Source organism: Caretta caretta, chromosome 20 (genome assembly GCF_965140235.1).
Source record: "Caretta caretta isolate rCarCar2 chromosome 20, rCarCar1.hap1, whole genome shotgun sequence".
Taxonomy (NCBI): domain Eukaryota; kingdom Metazoa; phylum Chordata; order Testudines; family Cheloniidae; genus Caretta; species Caretta caretta.
Genome location: NC_134225.1, coordinates 1,928,105 through 1,942,378, shown reverse-complemented (window position 1 = coordinate 1,942,378; position 14,274 = coordinate 1,928,105). Strand labels below are relative to the sequence as shown.

At 61.8% G+C, this 14,274-nt stretch overlaps 1 protein-coding gene across 10 annotated transcripts in view; it reads right to left on the bottom strand.

The window, feature by feature from the left end:
* Positions 1 to 14,274, bottom strand: part of KCNH3 (potassium voltage-gated channel subfamily H member 3) — a 29,250-nt gene that overhangs the window by 1,819 nt on the left and 13,157 nt on the right. For 7 of the 10 annotated variants that reach the window (XM_075121571.1, XM_075121572.1, XM_048831523.2 and 4 more), the window contains 7 exons: positions 13,843 to 14,092; positions 12,441 to 13,065; positions 9,602 to 9,687; positions 7,700 to 7,899; positions 7,176 to 7,425; positions 6,428 to 6,639; positions 255 to 544 (listed from right to left, as the gene is read on the bottom strand). In XM_075121571.1, the coding sequence (XP_074977672.1) occupies positions 255 to 544; positions 6,428 to 6,639; positions 7,176 to 7,425; positions 7,700 to 7,899; positions 9,602 to 9,687; positions 12,441 to 13,065; positions 13,843 to 14,092 (1,913 nt within the window). Of the gene's footprint in view, positions 1 to 254; positions 545 to 6,427; positions 6,640 to 7,175; positions 7,426 to 7,699; positions 7,900 to 9,601; positions 9,884 to 12,440; positions 13,066 to 13,842; positions 14,093 to 14,274 lie in introns of all 10 variants that reach the window. The other 3 variants (XM_048831525.2, XM_048831528.2, XM_075121570.1) reach the window with 1 other exon arrangement.

Sequence of the window (14,274 nt, the reverse complement as noted above, 5' to 3'; positions counted from 1 at the left end):
CATCCCCCTCCCATTAGCCCAGGGACACCCAGCTGGGAGTCTCCGAAGGGCTCAGGCCCCCACACCTCCCTGGGGGGCGGGGGGGTTGTCATTGCCTAAAGCCACCTGGGCAGATCTGAGCCGCGTGCCCAGCCACCGGGGTAACCACCAGGAAACACCCCGACCCTGGGCAGCTGGGATGAACCCCTGTTAGCCTCACTCCAGGCCCTGGCACAGCAGGACCCCCCCCACCCCAGGCCCCGGCACCCTCTTACCTGGGGCTGAGGTCAGGGGGCCCCATCCAGGGCAGGCTGTGGAGCTGCAGGGTCTGGGGGCCAGCAGCAGGGGGCAGGCGCCGCGTCCGGGGCAGGACGCCCCTCCTGGGCGACAGCAGCTTGGCTCCCACGGCCGAGGGGGGGCAGCTGGGGGGCAGCTGGGGGCTGGACAGTGCCTCCAAGGGCTCCTGGGCTGGGCCGGCTGACGAGCGGGGTGGGGGCACCGGGGCATCCTCGGCCGCCTTGTCCTCCAGCAGGGGGTTGGCGCTGTTCAGCGAGCTGGTGTCGGCCTGGGGGGCAGGAGAGGTCAGCGTGGGAGAGGGGCCTTGCTGCCCCACCTCACTCAGCTTGTGTGGCTCCCTGGCCCTGCATCTGCCCCACACGCCAGAGCCAGGTCACCACCCCCTGCCCCAGGGGTTCTCCAGTGATGCCTGCGCCCAGCCCGAGGGGCCTCTGCTCGCTGACATCAGAACGGCCAGACTGGGTCAGACTCGAGGTCCGTCCTGCCCAGTGTCCAGTCTGCTGACAGTGGCCAGGGGCCCGCGAGGGAATGAAAAGAACAGGGAATCCTCAAGTGATCCATCCCATCGCCCATTCCCAGTTTCTGGTAAAACCAAGGCTCGGGACACCATCCCTGCCCATTCTGGCTAATAGTCACTGATGGACTAGCCTCCATGAACTTATTCTCTTTTGAACCTCATTTGGAGTCTTGGCCTTCACAATATCCTCTGGCAAGGAGTTCCACAGGTTGACTGTGTGTTGTGTGAAGAAATACTTCCTTTGGTTTGTTTTAAATTTTCTATTAATTTAATTTCATGACCTCTAGTTCTTGAGGAGGAGTAAATACCACTTCCTTATTTACTTTCTCCCCACCAGTCATGATTTTATAGACCTCTATCACATCCCCCCTTAGTCATCTCTTTTCCAAGCTGAAAAGTCCCAGTCTGATTAATCGCTCCTCATACGGAAGCCGTTCCAGACCCCGAATCATTTTTGTTGCCTATTTCTGAACATTTTCCAATTCCAGTATATCTTTTTTGAGCTGGGGCGACCACATCTGCACGCGTATTCAAGATGTGGGCGTCCCATGGATTTATAGAAAGGCAACATGATATTTTCTGCCTTATTATCTGTTCCTTTCCTAGTGGTTCCCAACGTTCTGTTCGCTTTTCTGGCGGCCGCTGTGCACGGAGTGGAAGTTTTCAGAGAACTCGCCACACTGACGCCAAGATCTCCTTCTTGAGTGGTGACAGCTAATTTAGACCCCATCATTGTATGTGTAGAGCTGGGATGATGTTTTCCAATGTGCATTACTTTGCATTTATCAACATTGAATTTCATCTGCCATTTTGTGGCCCCATCACCCAGTTCTGAGAGATCCCTTTGTAGCTCTTCGCAGTCTGCCTGGGAATTAGCTGTCTTGAGTAGTTTTGTATCATCTGCAGATTTTGCCACCTCACTGTTTACCCCTTTTTCCAGATTGTTTATGAATATGTTGAATCGTCCTGGGCCCAGTGCAGACCCCTGAGGGACACCACTATTTACCTCTCTCCATTCTGGAAACGACCATTTATTCCTACCCTTGTTTCCTATCTTTTAACCAGTTATCAATCCAAGAGAGGACCTTCCCTCTTATCCCATGACAGCTTACTTTGCTTAAGAGCCTTTGGTGAGGGCCCTTGTCAAAGGCTTTCTGAAAATCTAAGTACACTGTATCCACTGGATCCCATTTGTCCACATGCTTGTTGACCCCCCTCAAAGAATTCTAGTAGATGGGTGAGGCATGATTTTCCTTGACAAAAACCATGTTGACTCTTCCCCAACTAATTATGTTCATCTCTGTGTCTGACAATATTGTTCTTTATTATAGTTTCAACCAGTTTCCCTGGTACTGAAGTCAGGATTACTGGCCTGTAATTGCCAGGATCGCCTCTGGAGCCATTTTTTAAAATTGGCATCACATTAGCTCCCCTCCAGTCATCGGGTACCGAAGCTGATTTCAGTGACAGGGTACAGACTGCAGTGAGTAGTCCTGCACTTTCACATTTGAGTTCCTTCAGAACTCTTGGGTGGTACCGTCTGGTTCTGGTGACTCATTGCTGTTTAGTTTTATCAGTTTGTTCCAAAACCTCCTTTAATGACACCTCAATCTGGGACAGTGCCTCAGATTTGTCACCTAAAAAGAATGGCTCAGGTTTGGGAATCTCCTGCATGTCCTCAGCCGTGAAAACTGATGCAAAGAATTCATTTTGTTTCTCCGCAATGGCCTTATCATCCTTGAGTGCTCCCTTCGCACCTCGATCGGCCAGGGGCCCCCCTGGCTGTTTAGCAGCTTCCTGCTTCTGATGGACTTAAAAAACATTGCCATTACTTTCTGAGTCTTTGGCCACCCGTTCTTCACGCTCTTTTGGGGCCGGCCTCGTTCTATTTTTACATTTCACTTGCCGGAGTTTAGGCTCCTTTCATTTTCCGCACTAAGATTTCACTTCCACTGTTTAAAGGAGGCCTTCTTGCCTCTCACTGCTTCTTTTACTTTCTTGTTTCGCCACGGTGGCTCTTTTTGGTTCTCTGACTATGGTGTTTAATTTGGGGTGTACATTTAAGTTGAGCCTCTATTATGGTGTTTTTAAAAAGTCTCCACGCAGCTTGCGGGGATTTCACTTTGGGCACTGTACCTCTTAATTTCTGTTAAACTAACCTCCTGGTTTTTGTGTAGTCCCCCTTTCTGAAATTAAATGCTACTGTGTTGGGCTGCTGTGGTGTTTTCCCTGCCACAGGGATGTTAAATTCAATTATATTATGGTCACTATGACTGTGACGAAGTGGGACTGTGCTTAATGTTTCCTCTGAATATTGTCGGGGTGCCTCAGTTTCCCCTAGGCATTTCCTTAAGGCTCTAGGTGGTGGGATAAGGCAGGGGTGTAATTGTTGCAGAGCACAGGGCCAGGGTACATAAATGGTGACACTCTGTCTCCTGGCAACTGATGGGCTGGGCCCTTCCCCCCTGCAAGCTGAGAGCTAAAGGGTTGGAGAACAAAGGAATCTGGTGACCTCCTGGCCCAGGAAAGGGACAAAGCCCAGAGGAGGAGGGGCTGGAGGGGGAGTCAGTTTGGGGCTGGCTGGGGACGAGGAGTGAAGTGCAGAAGTGGTTGTCTGGCTCACTGCCCCCCAAAATTGACCCGGCTGAGGGGTCCTGTTCTATGGACCTACAAGCTCTGTTTTAGACCATAGAATCATAGACTATCAGGTTTGGAAGGGACCTCAGGAGGTTCTAGTCCAACCCACTGCTCAAAGCAGGACCAATCCCCAATTAAATCATCCCAGCCAGGGCTTTGTCAAGCCTGACCTTAAAAATATCTAAGGAAGGAGATTCCACCACCTCCCTAGGTAATGCATTCCAGTGTTTCACCACCCTCCTAGTGAAAAAGTTTTTCCTAATATCCAACCTAAACCTCCCCCATGGCAACTTGAGACCATTACTCCTCGTTCTGTCATCTGCCACCCCTGAGAACAGTCTAGAGCCATCCTCTCTGGAACCCCCGCTCAGGTAGTTGAAAGCAGCTATCAAATCCCCCCTCATTCTTCTCTTCCTCAGACTAAACAATCCCAGTTCCCTCAGCCTCTCCTCATAACTTGTGTTCCAGCCCCCTAATCATTTTTGTTGCCCTCCGCTGGACTCTTTCCAATTTTTTCACATCCTTCTTGTAGTGTGGGGCCCAAAACTGGACATAGTACTCCAGATGAGGCCTCACCAATGTCGAATAGAGGGGAACGATCACGTCCCTCGATCTGCTGAGGGACATGCTGACCATGTTCCTGTCGTCTAATAAACCTCTGCTTTACTGGCTGGCTGAGAGTCACGTCTGACTGCGGAGTTGGGGGGCAGGACCCTCTGGCTCCCCAGGACCCCACCTGGGCAGACTCGCTGGGGGAAGCGCACGGAGGGGCAGAGGAGGCTGAATGCTCCGAGGTCAGACCCAGGAAGGTGGAAGCTGTGTGAGCTGTGTCCCCTGAAGACAGGCTGCTCAGAGAAAGGAGACTTCCCCAGAGTCCTGCCTGGCTTCGTAGGGAGCAGCTCCAGAGCATCGCCCGGGGACGCCGTGACAATTACCAACTGGTCCAGCTCTATTCCCCTCTTGGACCAGATCCTGCGCTCCACTTAGGACTAAATCAGGAACTGCCTCTCATGGGTTCCAGGACGCGCTGCTCCCAGAAGCCGTCATTGAAGGTGTCAAGAAACTTTCTCTCTGCATCCTGCCCTGGAGTGACATGGACCCAGCCACTATGGGGATAGTTGAAATCCCCCATTATTATTATTGAGTTTTTTATTTTAATAGCCTCTCTAACCTCCCTGAGCATTTCACAGTCACTCTCACCATCCTGCTCAGGTGGTCGGTAACATCTCCCTACTGCTATATTCGAATTATTCAAGCATGGAATTACTGTCCAGAGAGATTCTATGGTACAGTTCGGTTCATTTCAGATTTTTACTTCATTTGATTCTACGCTTTCTTTCACATCGAGCGCCACTCCCCCGCCAGCACAAGCTGTTCTGTCCTTCTGATAGATTTTGTACCCTGGTATCACCGTGTCCCATTGATTATCCTCATTCCACCAGGTTTCTGTGATGCCTGTTAGATCAATCTCCTCGTTCAATACGAGGTCCTCTTGTTCACCCATCTTATTATTTAGGCTTCTAGCACTGGGTTTATAAGCAATTAAAAACTTGTCACTTTTTAGCTGTCTGCCATTACACGATGTAATTGAACGGGACTTTTTTCATTTGACTGTTTCTCATCAGACCCTGCCTGTATTTTATCATCTTCCATCCTCTCCTCCTCACTAGGACATGGAGAATCTCCATTAATAGCCCCTCCCCTAAGGGACGTCTCTGTCCAAAACACGTGCTTCTCCGTGCCTGTCGGCTTTCCCCCAGCCCTTAGTTTAAAAACTGCTCTACGACCTTTTAAATATTAAGCCCCAGCAATCTGGTTCCAATCTAGTTTAGGTGGGGCCCATCCTTCCTGTACAGGCTCCCCCTTTCTCAAAAGTTCCCCCAGTTGCTAATAAATCTAAACCTGCACCATCGTCTCATCCACGCATTGAGACCCTGCCGTTCTAACTGGCCCTGTGCGTGGAACTGGGAGCATCTCAGAGAACGTATCATGGAGGTCCTGGACTTCAACCTTTTACCTGGCAACCTAAATTTGGCCTCCAGGACGTCTCTCCTACCCTTCCCTGTCATTGGTACCTACACATACCACAACCACTGGCTTCTCCCCAGCACGCCACATACGTCTATCTCGATGCCTGGAGAGAGCCGCAACCTTTGCACCAGGCAGGCAGGTCACCATGCGGTTCTCCCGGTCATCACAAACTCAGCCGTCTAGGTTTCTAATGATTGAATCCCCATTACTAACACCTGTCTCTTGCCAATAACTGGAGTGCCCTACCCCGGAGAGGTGTCCTCAGTGCGAGAGGAGACCACAACATCATCCGGGAGGAGGGTCCCAACTATGGGATCCTTTCCCTCTGCTCCAGTTGGATGTTCTCCTTCCCTGAGGCTTTCATCCTCCTGAGCAGCACAGAGGCTGTCAGACCGGGGGTGGGACCGCTCTACTGTGTCCCGGAAAGTCTCATCTAGGTCCAGCTCTGTCTCCCTCAGCTCCACCACGCTTGTCTCCAAAGCCCGTACGCGGTCTGAGGGCCAGGAGCTCCTTGCGCCGAACGCACAAATACGCCACCTGCCCATAGGGCAGGTAATCAGACATGCTGCCTTGGGTGCAATAAACGCAGTAGCCCCCCGCTCTGTTGCTGGCCTCTGCTTGGGTTCCCTTTTCACTCCTGCCGCTGGGTCCTTTGTTTTTATCGGGGGGTGTTTGACTAGGTTTAAGGCATGTTAAGTGACAGGTTGGGGCAGGAAGGGAGGAGCCCCCCCCCAATCAGCTCGGGGTGATGGGGTCAGGGAGGCAGCAAGGCCAACCCCTGCCCTGGAGCGGGGTGAGACCAGCACTGCACTGGGGCCTGCACGGCTGGTCAGGGCGAGCACCCCCCCACCCCACTGCACTGGGGCACCGGGGGCTGCACAGCCCCCCGCCCCAGGTGCCCAGCCAAGCACTAGGGGGCGCTCCCTGCTGGGCGGGTCAGGCCCCGCCCCTGGCCCCGCCCCTCACCTGGGGCCCGGCGCTGCCCAGGTTGTAGCTGAGCTCGGTGCGGATCTCCTGGCGGAACTTGTCGGCGAACTCGGGGTACAGCGCCAGGCTCTCGCCCAGCCCCCGCAGGCTCAGGCCCTGCAGGTCGCAGTAGGTCAGGCCCTTGACGTCCGCGTTGGCCTTGATCACGCGCTCCTGGCCCGAGAGGTCGCAGCCCAGCAGGTCCCCCTTCCCTAGGAGCAAAGGGCGGGTCGCTGACGCCCAGCGGATGCAGCAGGTCCAGTGCCCCCCCCCGGGCGTTACAGGCCATCTGAGGCCCTGGAGTCAGGGGGGGACAGGCTCGGCCCCATCCCTGTACCTCAAAACCAGCGGAGACCCCCCAGGGATGGAGTAGCAGGGGCTGCGGGGGGGGGGGGAGTGAGGGGCACTGGCCCAGCTGTGGGGGCAGGGCTGGGCTAGCGGGGCTGCGGGTCGGGAGTGAGGGGCACCGGCAGTGCTGGGGGGAGCCCAGAGCAGGGGGCTGCGGGTCGGGAGTGAGGGGCACCGGCAGGGCTGGAGGGGGGCAGAGCTGGGCTAGCAGGGGGCTGCGGGTTGGGAGTGAGGGGCACCGGCAGAGCTGGGGGGAGCCCAGGGCAGGGACAGCAGGAGCTGTGGGTCGGGAGTGAGGGGCACATCCTCAGTGAAGCATTTGGCTTAGTCGGCACCGTGACCAAGTGATGGGGGGGGGCCCTTCCCTGCCTGATCCCCCCCGCCCAGGCAAGGCGCAGACCTAGGATGGCCAGGACGGTGTCGTCCCTCAGCACCTCCATGGAGCCCGAGCCCACGAAGTAGAGGGCCTGCAGTGCGTCGCCCTGGCGGATGAGGAACTCGCCCGGGGTGCAGAACGCCGGCCTGATGCTGAGCGAGAGGGCGCGCAGGCAGCCCCGGCTCGCCGCCTCGAACACCGGCAGCTGCAGCAGCTCCTTGTTCAGGTGCATGGCGATGTCGGCCCGCAGCTCGTCCGGCAGGCTCCGCAGCAGCTGGGCGGGGCCGGGGGGGAGCAGAATTAACGACCCCGGCTCCCGCTCGGGCAGCCCAGCCCCTCCCACACACACCAGGCCCACCCCCACCCCCCTGCCAGCCCCGCTCCCCCCACAGCGGGCCCGGGAGGGGCCCCCAGAGCCAGCAGAGCGAAAACACAGCCGCACGGCCCCAACCCCAGTAGAGACAAAACAGGCTGCTCCCTGGTGGCACGACTTCCCCCCCTCGCTCTAGGCCAACCCCCCAGGGAGCTCCCGGCTGGGGCGGGCTCACCTCGTGGGTGTCGATGCCATTGTGCAGGGCCCAGCTGGTCTGGAAATACTCCAGCATGCGCTGCTTGAGCACCTTGGGGATGCGGTGGATGCGGATGAAGTCCCGCAGGTCGCGGGTGCGGCTGTGGTACAGGAAGCGCCGGGCGTACATGCGCTGGATGATGGCCGTCACGTTCCCGAACACCACGGCGTGCATCAGCGCTGTGGGGAGAGCGGGACCGGGGTCAGGCCTGGCCGCGGGAGGGCAGCCCGGACTCCTGGGCTCACTTTGGAAGGACAGGGCCCAGGCAGGCTCCGGGTAACGTGGAGCCAGACTGACCCGATCGCTCCCACCCGAGCGCTTTGTGGAGACCCGCTCAGGGGGCCTGCGGGTCAGGAGCGAGGGGCACTGGCGGAGCTGGGGTGGGAAGCAGGGCTGGGCTAGCAGGGGCTGTGGGTCGGGAGTGAGGGGCACCGGCGGAGGTGGGGGGGGCAGGGCTGGGCTAGCAGGGGCTGCGGGTCGGGAGTGAGGGGCACCGGCAGAACTGGGGGGGGGCAGGGCTGGGCTAGCAGGGGCTGTGGGTCGGGAGTGAGGGGCACCGGCGGAGGTGGGGGGGGCAGGGCTGGGCTAGCAGGGGCTGCGGGTCGGGAGTGAGGGGCACCGGCAGAACTGGGGGGGGGCAGGGCTGGGCTAGCAGGGGCTGTGGGTCGGGAGTGAGGGGCACCGGCGGAGGTGGGGGGGGCAGGGCTGGGCTAGCAGGGGCTGCGGGTCGGGAGTGAGGGGCACCGGCAGAACTGGGGGGGGGCAGGGCTGGGCTAGCAGGGGCTGCGGGTCGGGAGCGAGGGGCACCGGCGGAGGTGGGGGGGGCAGGGCTGGGCTAGCAGGGGCTGTGGGTCGGGAGCGAGGGGCACCGGCGGAGCTGGGGTGGGAAGCAGGGCTGGGCTAGCAGGGGCTGCGGGTCGGGAGTGAGGGGCACCGGCGGAGGTGGGGGGGGCAGGGCTGGGCTAGCAGGGGCTGCGGGTCGGGAGTGAGGGGCACCGGCGGAACTGGGGGGGGGCAGGGCTGGGCTAGCAGGGGCTGTGGGTCGGGAGCGAGGGGCACCGGCAGAGCTGGGGTGGGGGGCAGGGCTGGGCTAGCAGGGGCTGTGGGTCGGGAGCGAGGGGCACCGGCGGAGGTGGGGGGGGCAGGGCTGGGCTAGCAGGGGCTGTGGGTCGGGAGTGAGGGGCACCGGCGGAGGTGGGGGGGGCAGGGCTGGGCTAGCAGGGGCTGCGGGTTGGGAGTGAGGGGCACCGGCGGAGGTGGGGGGGGCAGGGCTGGGCTAGCAGGGGCTGCGGGTCGGGAGTGAGGGGCATTAGTCGCGCATGGGGGCAGAGCAGGGGGTGCTGGGAGGGGAAGGGGGAGGGGGCCACCTGCGGCTAGCGATCCCCCTTGGCAGCTTGTGTGGGTGAAGCCCCCGCCCGCCCGCCCACTCACCCGACAGGCGCTCACCCGTCTCCATGGCAACTGCCCGTCGCTGTATCCAGCACCCGGGTGAGACTGGGGATGGGGTGGGCACAGGCGGTTGGGGGTGGGGGCTACATCCCCCCGAGGGTCCCCCCAGGGCTCCCCGAGCCCCACCCCTTGTTAGGAGGCCAGGATGCAAAGTGCCCAGGAGACAGGGTCACTGGGGTCCTGGTACAGCGATGCGGGGGGCAGCCTGATCCTCCCCTGCCGGTCACCCCCCCCACTGACTCCCCCCACCTAACCCCCCCGGGCACCCTCCATGCCCTGGTTCCCCTCCCCGCCAGGCCTCCCTCTGCCCACTCACACCTCTGGCAGCCCCCCCCCGGCATCCTGGTGCCCCTCACCCTGGCCTCAAAGCCCTGCCCCCTGCCCTGTGTCTGCCTCCCCCCAGAGCTCCGCTCCCCTGGTGCCCCCCCTCACCCCCGATGAGCATGGTGCAGATGGAGAAGATTTTCTCGGTGTCGGTGTTGGCCGAGACGTTGCCGAAGCCGACGCTGGTCAGGCTGCTGAGGGCGAAGTAGAGCGAGGTGAGGTAGGAACTGCGCAGTGAGGGCCCCCCCAGCAGCTCCCAGCTGTTCCCAGTGAGGCTGCAGTTGGCCCCAGGGGGCCCCCCCGGGCCCGTCCCGTTGGCCGGGGACCTGCAGCTCTTCCTCGCCAGGTAGTAGGGGGTCTCGAGGCGCCGAGCCAGCTCCTGGAGCCAACCTGGGGGGCAGAGACGGGTCAAAGCCCCCCCGGGGCGGAGCAAGAGCAGCTGGGATGAGCTGGGGCAGGGCCTGGGGCCGGCTGGGACCCAGCCAGGGCGTCCGGCAGTGCCCAGAGGCAGGCCTGACCCAAGGTGTGAGCGAACCCGGGGCAGGGGCAGGCTGGCCGGTGGGGGAGGGCAGCCTGGGGCAGGGATCGGCTTAGTAGGGGCACCTCAGAGTGTGTGCGTTTGTGCACGCGTGTCTGCGGGGGCACACGTGTGTGCGAACTGACATCCTCAGGCGGGGGTTGTTTCCAACCGTGACACCTTGCGTGTGCGCCTGGGGGGGGGCTGGTGATACCCCGAGAGCGTGGGGGCACAGATGGAGGCCACGACACGCTTGCCAGACCATACCCGTGTGCGCCCGTGGGCATGGGATGACAGCACATGGGGCACGTGCGGGCTGGAGGGCCCAGGCACGTGAGACTGTGTGTACGGCCAAGGCCGATCCCAGCCCGGGGGGGAGACGTCAGAGACAGCGGGGCGTGCTGGGGGTGTACGTATGGGCACACATCTGTCTGTATGTATGCATGCTCCCCCGTGTGGCACATGGGTCACAGAGGCAGGTGCACACGTGTTGTGAGTGGGTGTGCGATCACACACGTGTCATGCAGAGCAGCAGGTGTATGCCTATTGTGATTGAGCGTGCAATTGCACGTGTGTAGCAAAGAGCAGCAAGTGCCCATGTTGTGACTGGGTGTGCAATCGCACGTGTGTGGTGCAGAGTGGCAGGTGCACGTCTCGGGGTGTGCCCTGTGTACACACATGGTGCAGAACAGGTGCACTGCTGTTGTGACTGGGTGTGCGATCACACGTGTGGTGCAGAGCAGCGAGTGCACACCTGTTGTGACTGGGCATGCAATCACACACACATGGTGCAGAGTGGCAGGTGCACGTCTGTTGTGACTGGGCGTGCAATCGCACTCATGGTCCAGAGCGGCAGGTGCACGTCTGTTGTGACTGGGCGTGCAATCGCACACGTGGTCCAGAGCGGCAGGTGCACGTCTGTTGTGACTGGGCGTGCAATCGCACACGTGGTCCAGAGCGGCAGGTGCACGTCTGTTGTGACTGGGCATGCAATCGCACACACGGTGCAGAGCGCTGGGAGCACGTCTGTTGTGACTGGGCGTGCAATCACACACACATGGAGCAGCACGGCGGGTGCATGTCTGTTGTGACTGGGCGTGCAATCACACACACATGGTCCAGAGCGGCAGGTGCACGTCTGTTGTGACTGGGTGTGCAATCGCACACGTGGTGCAGCGTGGCGGGTGCACGTCTGTTGTGACTCGGCGTGCAATCACACACGTGGAGCAGCGCGGCAGGAGCACGGCTGTTGTGACTGGGCGTGCAATCGCACACGTGGAGCAGCGCGGCGGGTGCACACCTGTTGTGACTGGGCGTGCAATCGCACACGTGGAGCAGCGCGGCGGGTGCACACCTGTTGTGACTGGGCGTGCAATCACACATGGGGTGCAGAGCGGCAGGTGCACACCTGTTGTGACTGGGCGTGCAATCGCACACGTGGAGCAGCGCGGCAGGAGCACGGCTGTTGTGACTGGGCGTGCAATCGCACACGTGGAGCAGCGCGGCGGGTGCACACCTGTTGTGACTGGGCATGCAATTGCACACGTGGAGCAGCGCGGCAGGAGCACGGCTGTTGTGACTGGGCGTGCAATCGCACACGTGGAGCAGAGCGGCAGGTGCACACCTGTTGTGACTGGGCATGCAATCGCACACGTGGAGCAGCGCGGCAGGAGCACGGCTGTTGTGACTGGGTGTGCAATCGCACACGTGGAGCAGCGCGGCGGGTGCACATCTGTTGTGACTGGGTGTGCAATCGCACACGTGGAGTAGCGCGACGGGTGCACACCTGTTGTGACTCGGCATGCAATCACACACGGGGTGCAGAGCGGCAGGTGCACACCTGTTGTGACTGGGCGTGCAATCGCACACGTGGAGCAGCGCGGCAGGAGCACGGCTGTTGTGACTGGGCGTGCAATCGCACACGTGGAGCAGCGCGGCGGGTGCACACCTGTTGTGACTGGGCATGCAATTGCACACGTGGAGCAGCGCCGTAGGAGCACGGCTGTTGTGACTGGGCGTGCAATCGCACACGTGGAGCAGAGCGGCAGGTGCACACCTGTTGTGACTGGGCATGCAATCGCACACGTGGAGCAGCGCGGCAGGAGCACGGCTGTTGTGACTGGGTGTGCAATCGCACACGTGGAGCAGCGTGGTGGGTGCACACCTGTTGTGACTGGGCCTGCAATCGCACACATGGAGCAGCGCGGCGGGTGCACACCTGTTGTGACTGGGCGTGCAATCGCACACGTGGAGCAGCGCGGCGGGAGCACACCTGTTGTGACTGGGCGTGCAATCGCACACGTGGAGCAGCGCGGCGGGTGCACACCTGTTGTGACTGGGCGTGCAATCGCACACGTGGAGCAGCGCGGCGGGTGCACGTGCTGGAGCACGCACAGGGGTGCCCCGTGCACGCGCGCGTGCCCCACCTACCGATCTCCGGCAGCTCCGCGCGGCTGCTCTCGATCTCCAGCTGGCCGATGAAGAACCAGACGCAGGCGACCCAGTGGGCCAGCAGGGCGAAGACGATCATGAGCAGCGTGAGCACCACGGCGCTGTGCTGCGAGTACCGGTCCAGGTTGGGCAGCAGCCGCAGCAGCCGTAGCAGCCGCACCGTCTTCAGCAGGTGAGCCCCGAAATACTGCGGGGAGAGAGCGCGGGGAGTTCGCTGCCCTGGTGGCGGGGCAGGGCACGGCAGGGGGCTCCCACAGCCACCCAGCAGGGAAGGGCTGAGGCCGACATGGGGCCGGAGCTGGTGGGGACCAAGGGGGAGGGCTGGAGTGGGGCTGACTCAGTCCCAGGGGAGCTAAATTCCTGGCTTTGCCTGCTCCAGACTTTGCTGGCGCTTGGGGGTTCCAGGCTTCCCCTTGGGAGCTCCCCCCGCCCCGGGGCTGACTCACCACGTTGACCTTGAAGGCATAGAGCAGGTCGAAGGGCAGGGCGGCCACCAGGTCGAGCAGGAACCAGCTGGTGAGGTAGTGCAGGAAGATGGCGCGCGGGTCGAACACCACCTGCCCCGACTTGCTGACGAAGGTGGTGCGGAAATTGAGCACGATGTCTGCAGGGAGCACAGCGCCCGCGGGGTTAACGTAGGGGGGCAGCGTCACCAGTGAATTGAGCTCAACGGCCTCAGCGCAGCCCCCGCGGGGAGGAGGGGTCCTGGCTGGAGAAAGGGCTGCCCTGCGAGCCGCACCAAGCAAAGAGCCAGGGCTGGGGCGGCAGGGGGCTGCGGGTCGGGAGTGAGGCGCGCGGGCAGAGAGGGCACTGGGGTAGCCGGGCAGGGGGCTGCGGGTCGGGAGTGAGGCGCGCGGGCAGACCGGGCACTGGGGTAGCCGGGCAGGGGGCTGCGGGTCGGGAGTGAGGCGCGCGGGCAGAGTGGGCACTGGGGTAGCCGGGCAGGGGGCTGCGGGTCGGGAGTGAGGCGCGCTGGCAGAGAGGGCACTGGGGTAGCCAGGCAGGGGGCTGCGGGTCGGGAGTGAGGCGTGCGGGCAGAGCGGGCACTGGGGTAGCCGGGCAGGGGGCTGCGGGTCGGGAGTGAGGAGCACCAGCAGAGAGGGCACTGGGGTAGCCGGGCAGGGGGCTGCGGGTCGGGAGTGAGGCGCGCGGGCAGAGAGGGCACTGGGGTAGCCGGGCAGGGGGCTGCGGGTCAGGAGTGAGGCGCGCTGGCAGACCGGGCACTGGGGTAGCCGGGCAGGGGGCTGCGGGTCGGGAGTGAGGCGCGTGGGCAGACCGGGCACTGGGGTAGCCGGGCAGGGGGCTGCGGGTCGGGAGTGAGGCGCGCGGGCAGAGCGGGCACTGGGGAAGCTGGGCAGGGGGTGGCACCCAGGGTCCTTACCCAGGATGAAGAGGATCTCCACGCACAGGTCGCAGACGCTGGGGGGGCCGCGGCCGGCCGTGAGCCCCTCGTCGGAGCCGGCCCCGACACAGACGCTGTAGGGCACCGTCACGGCCACGTAGAGCGTGGCCAGCAGGATGAGCCCGTCCCAGCCGGCCTTGAAGGCGCCGTAATGCAGCAGGATGAAGGGCGACTTGCGGATCGCAGCCACCTTGTACTCGGGGAGCGAGGGCTTGTCCCCGAACACTCCCTGGGCGAGGGAGCGGGGTCAGCCCCAGGGTCAGCCCCTCCCCCATGGGACCCCCCCACCAGCCTGCCTCCCTGGACCCTCCCGCCCCCCCCAGGCCCTGTTTGACCCAGGCAGCCCCCCCGAACCAGGAAATCCCCATTGCCAGCCCCCTCCCCAGGCTCCCCAACCCAGGCAGTTCCCTC